At 36.7% G+C, this 15897-nt stretch overlaps 1 protein-coding gene across 1 annotated transcript; it reads right to left on the bottom strand.

Annotated features, from left to right (window-relative positions):
- Nucleotides 1-566: 566 nt before the first annotated feature.
- Nucleotides 567-15897, bottom strand: LOC116091618 (zinc finger protein 120-like). Its single transcript, XM_031373191.1, has 4 exons — nt 15891-15897; nt 1945-2021; nt 1307-1830; nt 567-804 (listed from the first exon to the last, which is right to left on the bottom strand). The coding sequence occupies exons 1-4, from the start codon at nt 15895-15897 to the stop codon at nt 567-569; spliced, it is 846 nt and encodes a 281-aa protein (XP_031229051.1).

The following is a 15897-nucleotide window of genomic DNA, read 5'->3' as shown; positions in this document are numbered from 1 at the left end:
ATATGTGTTCTTTTATGTATGTAGAGATCACTGTGATATGCCAGGGCTTAATAAACTTATTACATTCATAGAGTTACTACTCTCTTGAATGTATTCTATTGCATAATTTCTTTATTTACATGTCAAATTATTTTCCCCTTTCCCAAATTTTCCCCTCCCAGTAATGCTCCATCCCACTCAAACCCTCCCTCTTCTCATATGTATGGGTTCCTCCACCCACCCACCCACTATAATGGAGACTACAAAATTGTACAAATTCTTTGCCATATTGATTAGATTCATGAAGTTTCTTTCCAGTGTGGGATCTTTAATGTTTTCAAGGCTAGTATGAAATGCAAAGTCTTTAGCATATTGATTATATTTGTAAAGTTTTCTCCAATATGGATTCTTTTATGTTTTTGGATTCAAGACCTTTGTGAAAAAGATTTTACCACATTAGTTACATTCTTAAGGTTTCTCTCCTATATGTCTTCTTTTATATCTTTGGAGAGTTGTACTTGTGAATAGGTTTTACCACACTGATTACATTATTATGGTTTATGTCCTGTATGCTTTCTTCTATAATATTAGAGAGTACTGTGACATTGATAGGCTTCACCATGTTGATTACATTCATAAGGTTTCTCTCCAGTATGTGTTCTTTTATGATATTGGAGAGAATTCAGTTGTGAAAAGGCTTTACCACATTGATTACACTCATAAGGCTTCTCCCTAGTATGTATTCTTTTATGATCTTTGAGATTATTGAGTCTTGTAAAGGCTTTACCACATTGATTACATTCATAAGGTTTCTCTCCAGTATGTGTTCTTTTATGATAATGGAAAGAACTCCATTGTGAAAAGGCTTTACCGCAATGATTACATTCATAAAGCTTCTCCCTGGTATGGCTTCTTTTATGTTTTTGGAGAAACCTGGTCTTGCAAAGGCTTTACCACATTGATTACATTCGTAAGACTTCTCTCCAGTATGTATTCTTTTATGTATTTGGAGAAAACTAGGTGTTGCAAAGCCTTTACCACATTGATTACATTCGTAAGACTTCTCTCCAGTATATATTCTTTTATATATTTGGAGAAAACTAGGTGTTGCAAAGGCTTTACCACATTGATTACATTCATAAGTTCTTTCTCCAGTATGTGTTTTGTATGTCTTTGGAGACTATTCTGATGTGAAAAGACTTTTCCACATTGATTACATTCATATGGCTTTTCTCCAGTATGTCTTCTTTTATGATACTGAAGATGACTGGGATATGAAAAGGCTTTACCACATTGATTACATTCATAGGGTTTCTCTCCAGTACATGTTCTTTTATGTCTTTGGAGATTATTGGATCTTGCAAAGGCTTTACCACACTGATTGCATTCATCAGGTTTCTCTCCAGTATGTTTTCTTTTATGATATTGGAGATGACTGGGATATGAAAAGGCTTTACCACATTGGTTATATTCATAGGGTTTCTCTCCACTATGACTTCTTGCATGCCTTTCATGTGTTCTGGAACGTTGACAATGTTCTTCAATACGATGGTCTTCCCAACTGTAGCCTATAACAGTGAGGTTCCAGTAGGTCTCCAACATCACATCTTTGCAAAGACTATTCTGGGAATGATCCAGCAAATTCCACTCTTCTGCAGTGAAGTTCACATGTACATCATCAAAAGCCACTGCATCCTGCTCTGTCTGAGCCAAGGCATAAGCTGTCCTCTGGACAGGGCATTCTGCAACACATTTCCACTTCTGCTCCCTGAACTCCGCCTTCCACCAATGGCCTTTGGACGCCACTTCCGTGGTCAATATCTGCTTGTCTCTGAGCTCCACAGTCCACAGCTGTGAAGCACTTCAGCTTCCAATTCCCGAACTCTGCCTTCTGCCTTTCGAGGACTCCACTTCCGTTCTGTCACATGCAAACCCATAGGGAAGGGAATTTTCGGCCCTGCTCACCTCTGAGCCCTCCGAGGTGACCACAGCGCTGGCAAAACCTTGTATTCTTAAATGAATTACATAGGCACAATACCTATCTAAGGGTAACAATATTAATTTCAAATTTCTTGTCAATATAAGAATTTTATACTAATGAAAACAAATTTGCATCAATCTATAAATTCTTTAACAACGTAAAAATTATAACTTCCATTTGCACCAGTTATAAAGATTTCTACCCATGTAAGATTGTGGCTATACAATGCTTTGCTTAAGAATAAAATTAGCAGACAGATGGTGGTGGCATACGCCTTTAATCCCAGCACTTGGGAGGCAGAGGCAGATGGATTTCTGAGTTTGAGACCAGCCTGGTCTACAGAATGAGTTACAGGACAGCCAGAGCTATACAGAGAAACCCTGTCTCAAAAAACAAAAACAAAAACAAACAAAAAAGAAAAGAATAAAATTAGCAATCCATCCCAAAATTATGATCATTTCCAAATTATCCCTTAAAATGACAACATATCTATAATTTATAAAATAACCATAATGAGACACCAAACCCAAAGGGTTGGGATGACAACTCTCTACAGTATTCCTGCTGAGTCTTTATTGATCAATCAAAAACCAATTCTTGACAGGGATGCTCAGCATCTGGACATGTAGATTTCAATGTGATTTTGGGAGCTGAAGTAAACATTAATACCAATCCCCAACACATCCTATGGGACATTTAAAATATATCCCTATCCCTAAGGCTGAGGTGCCTTTATGGAAGACAGAGTGAAAATTATGAGAGTCAGTGACGGTAGATGACCACAACAAAATAGTGACATAACCTGGCTATTGTACAACTGAAAGTCTAGCATTTACAAAAGCATATGTAAAATCTGTGCAAGCTTGACTCAGTCAAAATCTCTGCAGAGATGGGAAAGGATAGCAATAGGTAGCTTTCAAGAGAAGGAGAGTTAGTTTTCTTTAAGGGGTGGCCCCTGATATAAATATTTTGGATATAAATCTATATCTCTAGTTCATGTTGGTAGAGATCCCTTTGAGGATCAAATGACTTTCATAGGAGTCCCGTAAGACTATCACAAAACACAGATATTTACATTATAACTCACAAAGTAGCAAAATTGTAATTAAGAAGCAGCAATGAAAATAATTTTACAATTGGGTTCATGACAACATGGGAAATTGTATTAAAGGGCCACAGCATTAGGAATGTTGAAAACCACTGCTCTAGTGGCTAGCCACACCTCTAAGGTCATATTCAAGTCAGCAATAACTGGATTGAATGTTTTTTAGAATGAGGATAAAAATTGATAGGAATAGAATGAGTGGTAATTCTGGAAGAAGGTGGATGATGGGTTGTTCAAAATATAATGTATGAAATCTTCAAGTAATTAAGAAACCCCATTTTTCTACTCATTCACTCTTCTAGCCAGTTCCCTCCTTCCTCTCCTCTCTTCTGACTATTGTATTCCCTCTTCTAAGTGAGATTCAAGCATCCTTGATTGGGCCTCCCCTCTTGTTTAGATTCTGTGTATCTGTGGATTATATTGTGGTATCCTTTACTTTATGGGAAATATCAACTTACAAGTGAGTACATACCTGCCAGTTCTTTTAGAACTGGGTTACTATCTCTCAGGATTTTCTTGTTTCATCTATTTCTCTGCAAAATTCATTATGTCTTTGTTTCTAGTAGCTGAATAATATCCCATTGTGTAAATAAATCACATTTTTGTATCCATTTTCCAGTTAAGGGATATTGGGTTGCTTTAAGTTTCTGATAATTATGAATAAAGCTGTTATGAACATAGTGGTGCATATGTCCTTATGATATGGTAGAACTTCTTTTGTGTATATGCCCAGGAGTGGTATAGCAGGGTCTTTAAGTAGAACTATTTGCAGTGTTTTGAGACACCACCAGATTGATTTTTAGAGTTGTTGTACAAGTTTGTGAAAAAGACAGACACTACCTCAGAGTAAAATGCTAGAAAAAAAGTTTTCCAAGCAAGTGGTCCCAAGAAACAAACAGGAGTTACATCTGTAATATCCAATAAAATAGACATTCTACAAAAATTACCAAATGAGATGGGGAAGGGCATTTCATATATATCAAAGGAAACAACACTAAAATGAAATATCAATTCTGGACATCTATACCCCAAATGCAAGGACACCTACATTCATAAAAGAAACATCACTAAACACATATTGAACTAACACAATAATAATGGGAGACTTCAACACCATACTATCACCAATGGACAGGCCGTTCAAACAGAAACTAAATAGAGACACAGTGAAGCAAATAGAAATTATGAACCAAATGGATTTAACTGATATCTACTGAATATTTCACCCTAAGACAAAAGAATATACCTTCTTCTCAGCACCTCATGGAACCTTCTTCAAAATTAACCATATAAACTGACACAAAAGCCTCAACAGATACAAGAAGGTTGGAATAATCTCATTCATTCTATCAGATCACCATGGACTAAGGCTACACTTCAATACAACAAAAAAACAACAGAAATAGCATAGCACGCCCATGGAAACTGAACAACTTTATGCTCAATAATAAATTGGTCAGGGAAGAAATAAAGAAAGAACTTAAAGACTTTCTGGAATTTAATGAATTCTAGATACTGCATACCCACACTTAGGGTTCACAATAAAAGCAGTACTAAGAGGAAAACTCATAGCACTAAGTGCCTCAGTAAAAAGAGATCCTACCCTAGCAACTTAACAGTATACCTGGACCCTATAACAAAAAGAAGCAAACATACCTAAGAGGAGTAAACAGCAGGAAATAATCAAACTCAGGGTTGAAATAAACCAATTAGAAACAAAGAGAATGAGACAGGAATCAAGAAAAAACAAAAGCTAGTTCTTTGAGAAAATCAACAAGATGGATAAAACCTTAGGCAAAGGAACTAAACACAGAAGTATCCAAATTAAAAAATCCAGAAAGGAAAAGGGAGATATAACAACAGAAACTGGGGAAATTCCAAAAAATCATCAGATCTTACTACAAAAGCATTTACTCAACAAAACTAGAAAATCTAGACAAAATGAATGACTTTTTTAGATAGATATCATGTACCAAAGTAAATCAAGATCAGGTAAACCATCTAAATAGTCTTATATTCCTTAAGAAAGTAGAAGAAATCATTAAAAACCTCCCAATGAAAACAAGCCCAGGGCCAGATGGCTTTAATGCAGAATTCTACCAGACCTTCAAAAAAAAAAAAAAAAGAAAAGAAAAAGAAAAAAGCTAGTACCAACACTCTTAAAACTACTCCATGCAATAGAAACATAAGAACTGACTATGCAATTCATTCTATGAACCTCAGTTACTCTGATATCTACACCACCCAGAGACCTGACAGAGAAAGAGAACTTCAGATCAATTTAGCTTATGAATATTGATGCCAAAGTACTCAATAAAATTCTCACAAACAGAATCTAAGAACACATCAAAGATCAATTAGGCTTCATCCTAGGGATGCAGGAATGGTTCAATACATGGAAATCCATCAATGTATGATGGATATAAACAAACTCAAAGGAAAAAAATATCATGATCTTCCTACTAAATGTTGAAAAAACATTTGACAAAATACAACAGGCCTTATGTTAAAATTATTGCAGAGATCAGCAATCAACACCCTTACATAAACATAATAAAAGCAATATACAGCAAACCATCAGCCAATATCAAAATAAATGGAGAGATACTTGAAGCAATCCCACTAAAATCAGGGACAAGCCTAGGCTACACATTCTATATCTATTCAATGTAGTACTTGATGTTCTAGCTAGAGCAATAAGACAACAAAAGTAGACCAAGAAGATGCAATTTGGAAAAGAAGAAGTGAGGGTATCACTCTCTGTAGATGATATGCTAGTATACATCAGCAACCTCAAAAAATCTACCAGAGAACATCTACAACTGATAAGCATCAGGAAAGTGGCTGGTTATAAAATTAACTCAAACTAATCATTGCTCTTTCATTATACAGATGATAAACAAGCTGAGAAAAAATTAAGGAAACAATAGCTACAAATAGTATAAAATATCTTGGTATAAATCTTACCAAGTGAGAGAGCTGTATGACAAGAACACCAAATCCCTGGAAAAAAATTGAAGATCTCTGAAGATGGGAAAGATCTCCAATCCTCATGGATTGGTAGGATTAACATAGTAAAAATGGCCATCCTACTAAAAGCAATCTACAGATTCAACACATTCCCCATCACTATTCCAACATAGTTCTTTACAAACATGGAAAGAACAATTCTCAATTTTATATGGAAAAACAAAAAACCGAGGATAGTGAAAACAATTCTTAAAAATAAAAGAACTTCTGGGGGAATCACCCTCCCTTACCTCTAGTTGAAGTACAGATCAATAGTGATAAAAACTGCATATTATTGGTACAGAGACATACAGGTTGATCAATGGAATAGAACTGAAGGCCCAGAAATAAGCCCATACACTTATGGACACTGGATCTTTGACAAAGAAGACAAAATACAATGGGAAAAAATATATGGTGCTGATCTAACTGTCGGTCTGCATGTAAAGAAATGAAAATAAGTCTGTATTTGTCATCTTGCATAAAGCTCATGACCAAGTGGATCAAGGACATAGACATCAAACCAGATACACTGAATCTAATAGAACAAAAAGTGGTAAAGAGCTCAAACTAATTGGGACAGGGGGAAATATCCTAAGCTTCCATCCGATGGCTAAGGCTCTATGATCAAGAATTGATAAATGGGACCTCATGAAACTGAACAACTTCTGCAAGGAAAAAGACACAGTGAATAGGACAAATTGGCAACCTACAGATTGGGGAAATATTTTCACCAACTCCACATTTGATAGAGGGCTGATATCCAAAATATATGATGCAGTCAAGAAGCTAACCTCCAAAACACAAAATAACCAAATTTAAAAATGGAGTACAGAGCTAAACAGAGAATTTGCAACAGAGTAATTTTGAATTGGTGAGAAGCCTTACATAAAAGTTCTTGTTTCTTAAACTCATGCTATTTCAAGAACTTTACAAAGACATCATAAAGTTGGGTGGAGATATGTTGGGTGAAGGCTCCAGGAAGAAATCAAGAGGTAAGTTGAGGTAGATATATTCAGAATACCTTGTATCCATGAATGAAATACTCAAAGAATAAATAACGACTATTCTAAAATTGTTGACCACAGAACTAAAAAATAGTTCTTAGTTTCATGATCATCTTTTATTTTGGTGACTAGCTTATTTTTTCTCTTTTCTATTGAAACTTCAAAACATTTTTGATCACCATGTTCCTCATCTCCTTCCAGATTCTCCCCATCTCAACACATATCCAACTCAATGCCCACCTCAAAGAAAACAATCAAGCAAGTAGAAAAGCAATCCAAAATGAAAAAACATAAGAGATACAGACAGGAGGTACAGGCCTCAGAAGTGGCAGGGTAGTCAGCTCAGGATCCTTTCTACATCTCTCTTCACCTAAGATCCACAGCCCTCTCTGCCCCTTCCCCACAAGTGGAGAGCTTGCCTTTGGGGAGTGCTCCAACCCAGGGACTCAAGTGAGATCTCCATTTTCTCACCTTCTAAGGTGGGACCAGCCAGGAGGCACAGGCCTCAGAAGTGGCAGGCCAGCCTGAACAGGATTCTCTCTAACTTCCTCTTCACCTAGGGTGGACTGCAGATCCACAGCACACTCTGCCCCTTCCCTGCAAGTGGAGAGCCTGTCTCCAGGGTTTGTTCTGACCACAGGACTCAGGAGAGAAAACAGATCCAAAGCCCACTGCCAACAGGTATTACCTGAGGAGAGCTGATCTCCCAGAAATGCTGACACAGGCCTACAGGCCCACTGGAGGAACAAGCTCCAGCCAGAAACAGCAAGAACATCTACCACCAGAGATTAACAGATGGCAAAAGGCAAATGCAAAAATCTTACCAACAGAAACCAAGACTACTTGGCTTAATCAGAACCTAGTACTTCCACCACAGCAAGTCCTCGATATCCCAAGACACCAGAAAAGCAAGATTTGTATCTAAAATCATATTTCACAATGGTGCTAGAGGAATTTAAGAAGAACATGAATAACTCCCTTGAAGAAATACAGGATAACACAGGTAAACAGGTTCAAGCCCTTACAGAGGAAATACAAAAATCCCTTAAAGAATTACAGGAAAGCACAACCAAACAGGTGAAGGAACACAACAAATACATCCAGGTCCTAAAATGGAAGTACAAACAGTTAAGAATTCACAAACAGAGAAAACTCTGGAGGTAGAAATCCTAGGAAAGAGTCAGGAACCATAGATGCAAGTATCACCAACAGAATGCAAGAGATAGAAGATAGATTCTCAGGTGCAGAAGATACCATAGAAAATATTGACACAACAGTCAAAGAAAACACAAAATGCAAAAAGTTCCTAACCCAAAACATCCAGGAAATCAAGGACAAAATAAGAAGACCAAACCTAAGGATAATAAGTATAGAAGAGAGTGAAGACCTCCAACTTAAAGGGCCAGTAAATATCTTCAACAAAATTATAGAAGAAAACTTCCCTAACCTAAAGAAAGAGATGTCTATGAACATACAAGAAGCCTATAAAACTTCAAATATACTGGACCAAAAAAGAAATTCCTCCAGCCACATAATAGTCAAAACACCAAATGCACAAAACAAAGAAAGAATATTAAAAGCAGTGAGGGAAAAAGGTCAAGTTACATATAAAGGCAGGCCTATCAGAATTACACCAGACTTCTCAACAGAGATTATGAAAGCCAGAAGATCCTGGGTTGGTGTCAACAGACCTTAAGAGAACACAAATGCCAGCCCAGGCTACTATACACAGCAAAACTCTCAATTACCAAAGATCAAGAAACTAAAGTATTCCATAACAAAACCAAATTTACACAATATATTTCCACAAATTCATCCCTTCAAAGGGTAATAAATGGAAAACTTCAACACAAGGAGGGAAACTACATCCTAGAAAGAGCAAAAAAGTAATTTTCTAACAAGATGAAAAGAAGATAGCCACATGAACAGAATTCCAACTCTAACAACAAAAATAACAGGAAGCAACAATTACCTTTCCTTAATATCTATTAATATCAATGGAATCAATTCCCCAATAAAAAGACATAGACTATCAGACTAGATATGTAAATAGGACCCAACGTTTTGTTGCAGACAGGAAACACACCTCAGTGACAAAGACAGACACTACCTCATAATAAAAGACTAGAAAACAATTTTCCAAGCCAATAGTCCCAAGAAAAATGCTGGAGTAGCCAATCTAATATCAAATAAAATCAACTTTTACCTTAACGTGATCAAAAAAGATAAGGAGGGACACTTCATACTCATCAAAGTTATCATCTACTAAGAGGAACTGTCAATTATGAACATCTATGCTCCAAATGCAAGGGCATCTACATTCATACAAGTAACTTTACTAAAGCTCAAAGCGCACATTGCACTGCACACAATAATAGTGGGAGATTTCAACACCCCACTCTCTGCAATGGACAGATCATGGAAACAGAAACTAAACAAAGACACAGTGAGACCAACAGAAGTTATGAAACAGATGAATTTAACAGATACCTATAGAACTTTTTATCCTAAAACAAAAGGATATACATCCTTCTCAGCACCTCTTGGTACCTTATCCAAAATTGACCATATAGTTGGTCACAGATCAGGCCTCAACAGACACAAGAAGATTGAAATAATTCCTTGTGTCCTATTAGATCACCATGGACTAAGGCTGCCCCTCAATAACAACATGAACAATAGAATTCCCACAGACACGTGGAAGGTCAACAACACTCTACTCAATGAAAACTTGAATGAAATGAAAACAAGGAAGAAATAAAGAAAGAAATTAAAGACTTTCTAGAGTTGAATGAAAATGAAGCCACAACATATCCAAATTTATGGGACACAACGAAAGCAATCCTAAGAGGAAAACTCATAGCTTTAAGTGCCTCCAAAAAGAAACTGGAGAGAGCATATACAACAATTTGACAAAACATTTGAAAGCTCTAGAACAAAAAGAAGCAAATTCACCCCAGAGGAGTTGAAGGCAGTAAATAATTAAACTCAGGGCTGAAATCAACCAAATAGAAACAAAAAGAACTATACAAAGAATCAACCAAACCAGGAGCTGGTTCTTTGAGAAAATAAACAACATAGATAAAAAGTAACTAGAGCCAGAGTAACTAGAGGCCACAGAGACAATATCCTAATCAACAAGATCAGAAATGAAAAGGGAGACATAACAACAGACACTGAGGAAATCCAAGAAATCATGAGAGCCTACTAGAAAAGTCTACACACAACAAAACTGGAAAACTTGGATGAAATGGACAATTTTCTAGACAGATACCAGGTACCAAAGTTAAATCAAGATCAGTTCAGGGATCTAAACAGTCCCATATCTGCTAATGAAATAGAAACAGTCTTTAATAGTCTCCCCACCAAAAAAAGTCCAGGACCGCATGGGTTTAGTGTAGAGTTTTATCAGACCTTCAAAGAAGATCTAATACCAATACTCCTCAAACTATTCCACAAAATAGAAACAGAAGTTACTTTACCCAATTCGTTCAATGAAGCCACAATTATTCTTATACCTAAACCACACAAAGATGTAACAAAGAAAGAAAACTTCAGACTAATTTCCCTTATGAATATCGATGCAATACTCAATAAAAATACTCAATAAAAAGAACAAAATTCGTACAAACTGAATCCAAACGATCATTCATCATGATCAAGTAGGCTTCATTTCAGGGATGCAGGGATGTTTCAATATTCAGAAATCCATCAACAAAATTCACTAGATAAACAAACTCAAAGAAAAAAACCATATGATCATCTCATTAGATGCTGAGAAAACATTTGACAAAATCCAGCATCCCTTCATGATAAAAGTCTTAGAAAGATCAGAAATTTAAGGCCCATACTTAAACATAGTAAAAGCAATATACAGCAAACCAGTAGCCAATATCAAACTAAATGGAGAGAAACTTGAAGCAATCCCACCAAAATCAGGGACTAGACAAGGCTGCCCACTCTCTCCCTACCTATTCTATATTGTACTTGTATTCCTAGCCAGAGCAATTAGACAACAAAAGGAGATCAAAGGGACACAAATTGGAAAGGAAGAAGTCAAACTATAGCTATTTGATGATGTTATGATAGTATACTTAAGTGACCCCAAAAGTTCCACCAGAGAGCTCCTAAACCTGATAAACAACTTCAGCAAAGTAGCTGGATATAAAATTAACTCAAGTAAATCAGTGGCCTTCCTCTACACAAAGGATAAACAGGTGGAGAAAGAAATTAGGGAAACAACACCCCTCACAATAGTTACAAATAATATAAAATACCTTGGTGTGACTCTAAGCAAGTAAAAGATCTGTTTGACAAAAACTTCAAGTCTCTGTAGAAGGAAATTGAAGAAGATCTCAGAAGATGGAAAGATCTCCCATGCTCGTGGATTGGCAGGATTAATATAGTAAAAATGACCATCTTGCCGAAGTCAATATACAGATTCAATGCAATCCCCATCAAAATTCCAACTCAAAATTTCACAGACTTAGAAAGAGCAATTTGTAAATTCATCTGGAATAACAAAAAACTCAGGATAGCCAAAACTATTCTCAATAATAAAGGAACCTCTGTTGGAATCACCATTCCAGACATTAAACAGTATACAAAGCAATTATAAAATAGAAACAGTCCCTTCAAAGGGATAAAAACTGCATGGTATTGGTACAGTGACAGGCAGGTAGATCAATGGAATAGAATTGAAGACCCAGAAATGAACCCACAAACCTATGGCCACTTAATCTTTGACAAATGAGCTAAAACCATTCAGTGGAAAAAAGACAGCGGTTTCAACAAATGATGCTTGCTCAACTGACTGTTAGCATGTAGAAGAATGCAAATTGATCCATTCCTTTCTCCTTGTACAAAGTTCAAGTCCAAGTGGATCAAGGACCTCCACATAAAACCATATACACTCAAACTAATAGAAAAGAAAGTGGGGAAGAGCCTCGAGCACATAGGCACAGGGGAAAATTTCCTGAACAGAACATCAATAGCTTATGCTCTAAGATCAAGAATCAACAAATGGGACCTCATAAAATTGCAAAGCTTCTGTAAGGCAAAGGACACTGTCAATAGGACAAAACAGCAACCAACAAATTGGGAAAAGATCTTTACCAATCCTATATCTGATAGAGGGCTAATATCAATATATACAGAGAACTCAAGAAGTTAGACTCCAGAGAAACAAATAACCCTATTAAAAATGGGGTACAGAGCTAAACAAAGAATTCTCAATTGATGAACACGGAACAGCTGAGAAGTACCTAAAGATATGTTCAACATCCTTAGTCATCAGAGAAATGAAAATCAAAACACTGAGATTCCACCTCACACCAGTCAGAACGGCTAGCATAAACACTCAGGTGACAGCAGATGCTGGCGAGGTTGTAGAGAAAGAACACTCCTTCTTTGCTGGCAGTATTGCAAGCTGGTAAACCACTCTGGAAATCAGTTTGTCAGTTCCTCCAGAAATTGGACAGAGGACCCAGCTATACCACTCCTGGGCATCTACCCAGAAGATGCTCCAACATGTAATAAGGATACATGCTCTACCATCTTCATAGCTACCTTAGCCTTATTTATAATAGCCAGAAGTTGGAAACAACCCAGATGTCCCTCAACAGAGGAGTGGATACAGAAAATGTGGTACATCTACACAGTGTAGTACTACTCAGCTATTAAAATCAATGAATTTATGAAATTCTTGGGGATATGGATGGACCTGGAGAATATCATCCTGTGTGAGGTAACCCAATCCCAAAGGATCACACATGGTATGCATTCTCTGTTAAGTGGATATTAGCCCAAAAGATCAAAATACACAAAGTACAAAGCACAAACCATAAGAAACTTATGAAAAAGGAAGACCAAAATGTGGATACTTCATTCCTTCTTAAAAGAGGGAACAAAATACCCATGGAAGGAGTTGTAGAGACTGACTATGGAGCAGAGATTAAAGGAAGGACAATTCAGAGATTGCTCCACCTAGGAATCCTTCCCATATTCAGTGATCAAATCTAGACACTATTGTGGGTGCCAGCAAGTGCTGGATGACTGGAGCCTGATATAGCTGTCTCTTGAGAGGTTCTGACAGTACCTGACTAATACAGAAGTAGAGGCTCACAGCCATCCATTGAACTGAGTACAGGGTCCCCAATTAAGGAACTAGAGATAGGACCCATGGAGCTGAAGGGCTTGCAGCCCATTAGGATGAACAACAATATGAACTAACTAGTACTCTCAGAGCTCCCAGGGACTAAAACACTGTCCAAAGAGTACACGTGGCAGAACTAATAGCTCCAGCAGCATATGTATAGCAGAGGATGGCCAAGTTGGTCATCAATGGGAGGAGAGGCTCTTGGCCCTGTGAAGGTTCTATGCCCCAGAGTAGGTGAATGCCAGGGTCAGGAAGCAGGAGGGGGTGGTTTGGTGAGCAGTAGTGGAAGGAACAGGGGTCTGTTTTATTTTATTTTATTTTATTTTTATTTATTTTTTTTTGGAGGGGGAACCTGGGAAAGGAGATATTGTAAATAAAGAAAACATCTAATAAAAAAATAAAAAAAGAGAAATTGAGAATTCCAGTTTAAAAAAAGAGAGATGCAGACAAACACACCATAAAAACACAAAATTCGAAACCATAGTTTATTAGCAAAAAATCAGTAAGATAAAACAAAGAATGCAATATTTTAAAAAATCTACAAAAGCACCATTGAGTTAATTTTGTGTTGGTCTTTTACTTCTAGGAACAGGATTTACACTTAAGTGTGGCTTATATATCCAGTGATATTCTAACGAAGAAAAATGACTTTTCCTTTGCAAAAACATTGTCAGTTGGGGGTGGACTTTTAAGCAAAGTCCCATTTGTTGCAATGATTCCCTTTTCTTTCCTGGATTTCACAATTAAGGTGTATCAGTATTTACCATAGTAAATACAAATGTGTATGTATACACACACACACACACACACACACACACACACACACACACACACAGATTCAAACTGAAGCCAAAACCTTATCAGTTTGTGTTATGGTCTTTGAAAAAGATTTGAGGTAGTTCTTGTTGTCCATGATGTACATGACTGGAAAGTTTAGTTAACACATAATAGATAAGCAAAATGACATTATAATTTACCACTGAAAATGTAAATTGAAATGGATCATGCAGTTCTGATGTCAGATCACATGTGGCTAACAGGGGATGTAGATTACAAGGGTCATGGAAATATCATTAAGGTTGAAAATGGAAAAATATAGTAATAAAATAAAAATTAGACATAACAAAACACATAAGTACAAAATATGGATGACAGTGCCAAGCCTAAAATTTATATACTGAAACTATTTATGTTTAATAATTAATGCTAGAGAGCCTGGTGGTGGTGGTGCACACTTTTAATCTCAGCACTTGGGAGGCAGAGGCAGGCGGATTTCAGAGTTTGAGGCCAGCCTGGTCTACAGAGTGAGTTCCAGGACAGCCAGGGCTACACAGAGAAACCCTGTCTCAAAAAACCAAAATAATAATAATAATAATAATAATAATAATAATAATAATAATAATAATAATTAATGCTAGAGAAAAATCATTGGTACCTTAGTAGATGTTAATGATGTCATAATGATTGTGCACTGATCCAAAAGGATTGAGATCCTTTAAGAAGGATGATTTGTTTGTTCTCTCTCTTTTCCTCTCTCTCTTTCTCTCTCTCCCTCCCTCCCTCTCTCTGCCAACTTTTTTCTGTTCTCCCTTGATGTTTATACTCTCCTGCTTCCTGTCTTATGAACATATACAAAGAAGGCAGTTTTTAGCATTTGTACATTATGAAGAACCCATATCATCATAGACTTCTAGATCCAGAGCTATATGTAATTGAATTTCTGCTGCTCATGACACCCAGTTTCAGGTATATTGTTATATCATCCTCAGGCAAAGAAGTCATGTGCATGAATGAATAGATATATCTATTTTAGATGTTATTACACATAAAAATAAAAGTTTATTATGAGGAATAAACTAAGTTTAATGCATTGCCTTTAAATATAGCACCACTATTTTTGTCTTTACAAAAAATATACTACCCTTAGTTCTGTACCCATTAGACCCATTTGACCTGTCTAGCACCTAGAGGGCTTCTAACAAGGTTCAGTTTATGGTTTAGATAGAACTGTGGCCATTCTATCGCAATCACTGTATAGTACTTTACAGAAAATCCATTTCAGTTTGTGACCAAGTTAATTGTGTTAAGGGCATGGGCAAAGTCATGTGCTGGTTACTATATCTCTTAAAATAGCAAGAGCAGCAGCAACAAAACAGCTCAAAAATGTGTCAAATAAGATGGTTCATCAGAGAATGAACACTTCCCAGAGAACCTGGTACAATAAGTCTTAGCCCCAGGCCCCACACAATAAAAGGACTGTAGCAATTTCAACATGTCTGACTTCCAGGTATAAGCATACACACTAAATAAATAAATACATGTGAAATAATTAAAAACAACTAAAATGCATGCTAAGAAATGGTAACTATCTAGATGTAAGGGAAGGGGAGCTAGAGAAAGCTACTTAGCAGCTGTGAAGTCTGTTAGACAGTAAGGCCATTGTCCTGGTTAGGGTTTCTATTCCTGTGATAAGACCATGACCAAAACCAACTTGTTAAGGAAAGGGCCTATTTTATCTTACACTTCCAGGTAATTTTCCATAACTGAGGAAAGTAATGGTAGGAACTCAAGCAGGTCAAACAGGAACTTGGAGGTGGGCAGACACCATGGAGGGGGTGCTGCTTAATGGCTTTCTCACGATGTCTTTCTCACCTTGCAT

Source organism: Mastomys coucha, unplaced genomic scaffold (genome assembly GCF_008632895.1).
Source record: "Mastomys coucha isolate ucsf_1 unplaced genomic scaffold, UCSF_Mcou_1 pScaffold15, whole genome shotgun sequence".
Lineage (NCBI taxonomy): Eukaryota > Metazoa > Chordata > Mammalia > Rodentia > Muridae > Mastomys > Mastomys coucha.
The sequence above is the reverse complement of the archived record's forward strand: the minus strand, read 5'-3'. Positions and strand labels throughout refer to the sequence as shown.

Excerpts from the sequence above, each read along its gene's own strand:
- LOC116091618 (XM_031373191.1), bottom strand. Across the intron at positions 1,831-1,944 it reads TCACCTCGGAGGGCTCAGAG|CTGTGGACTGTGGAGCTCAG; the intron begins GTGAGCAGGGCC and ends AGTGCTTCACAG. Across the intron at positions 805-1,306 it reads CTCCAAAGACATAAAAGAAC|ACATACTGGAGAGAAACCTT; the intron begins ATGTACTGGAGA and ends TCATAAAAGAAC.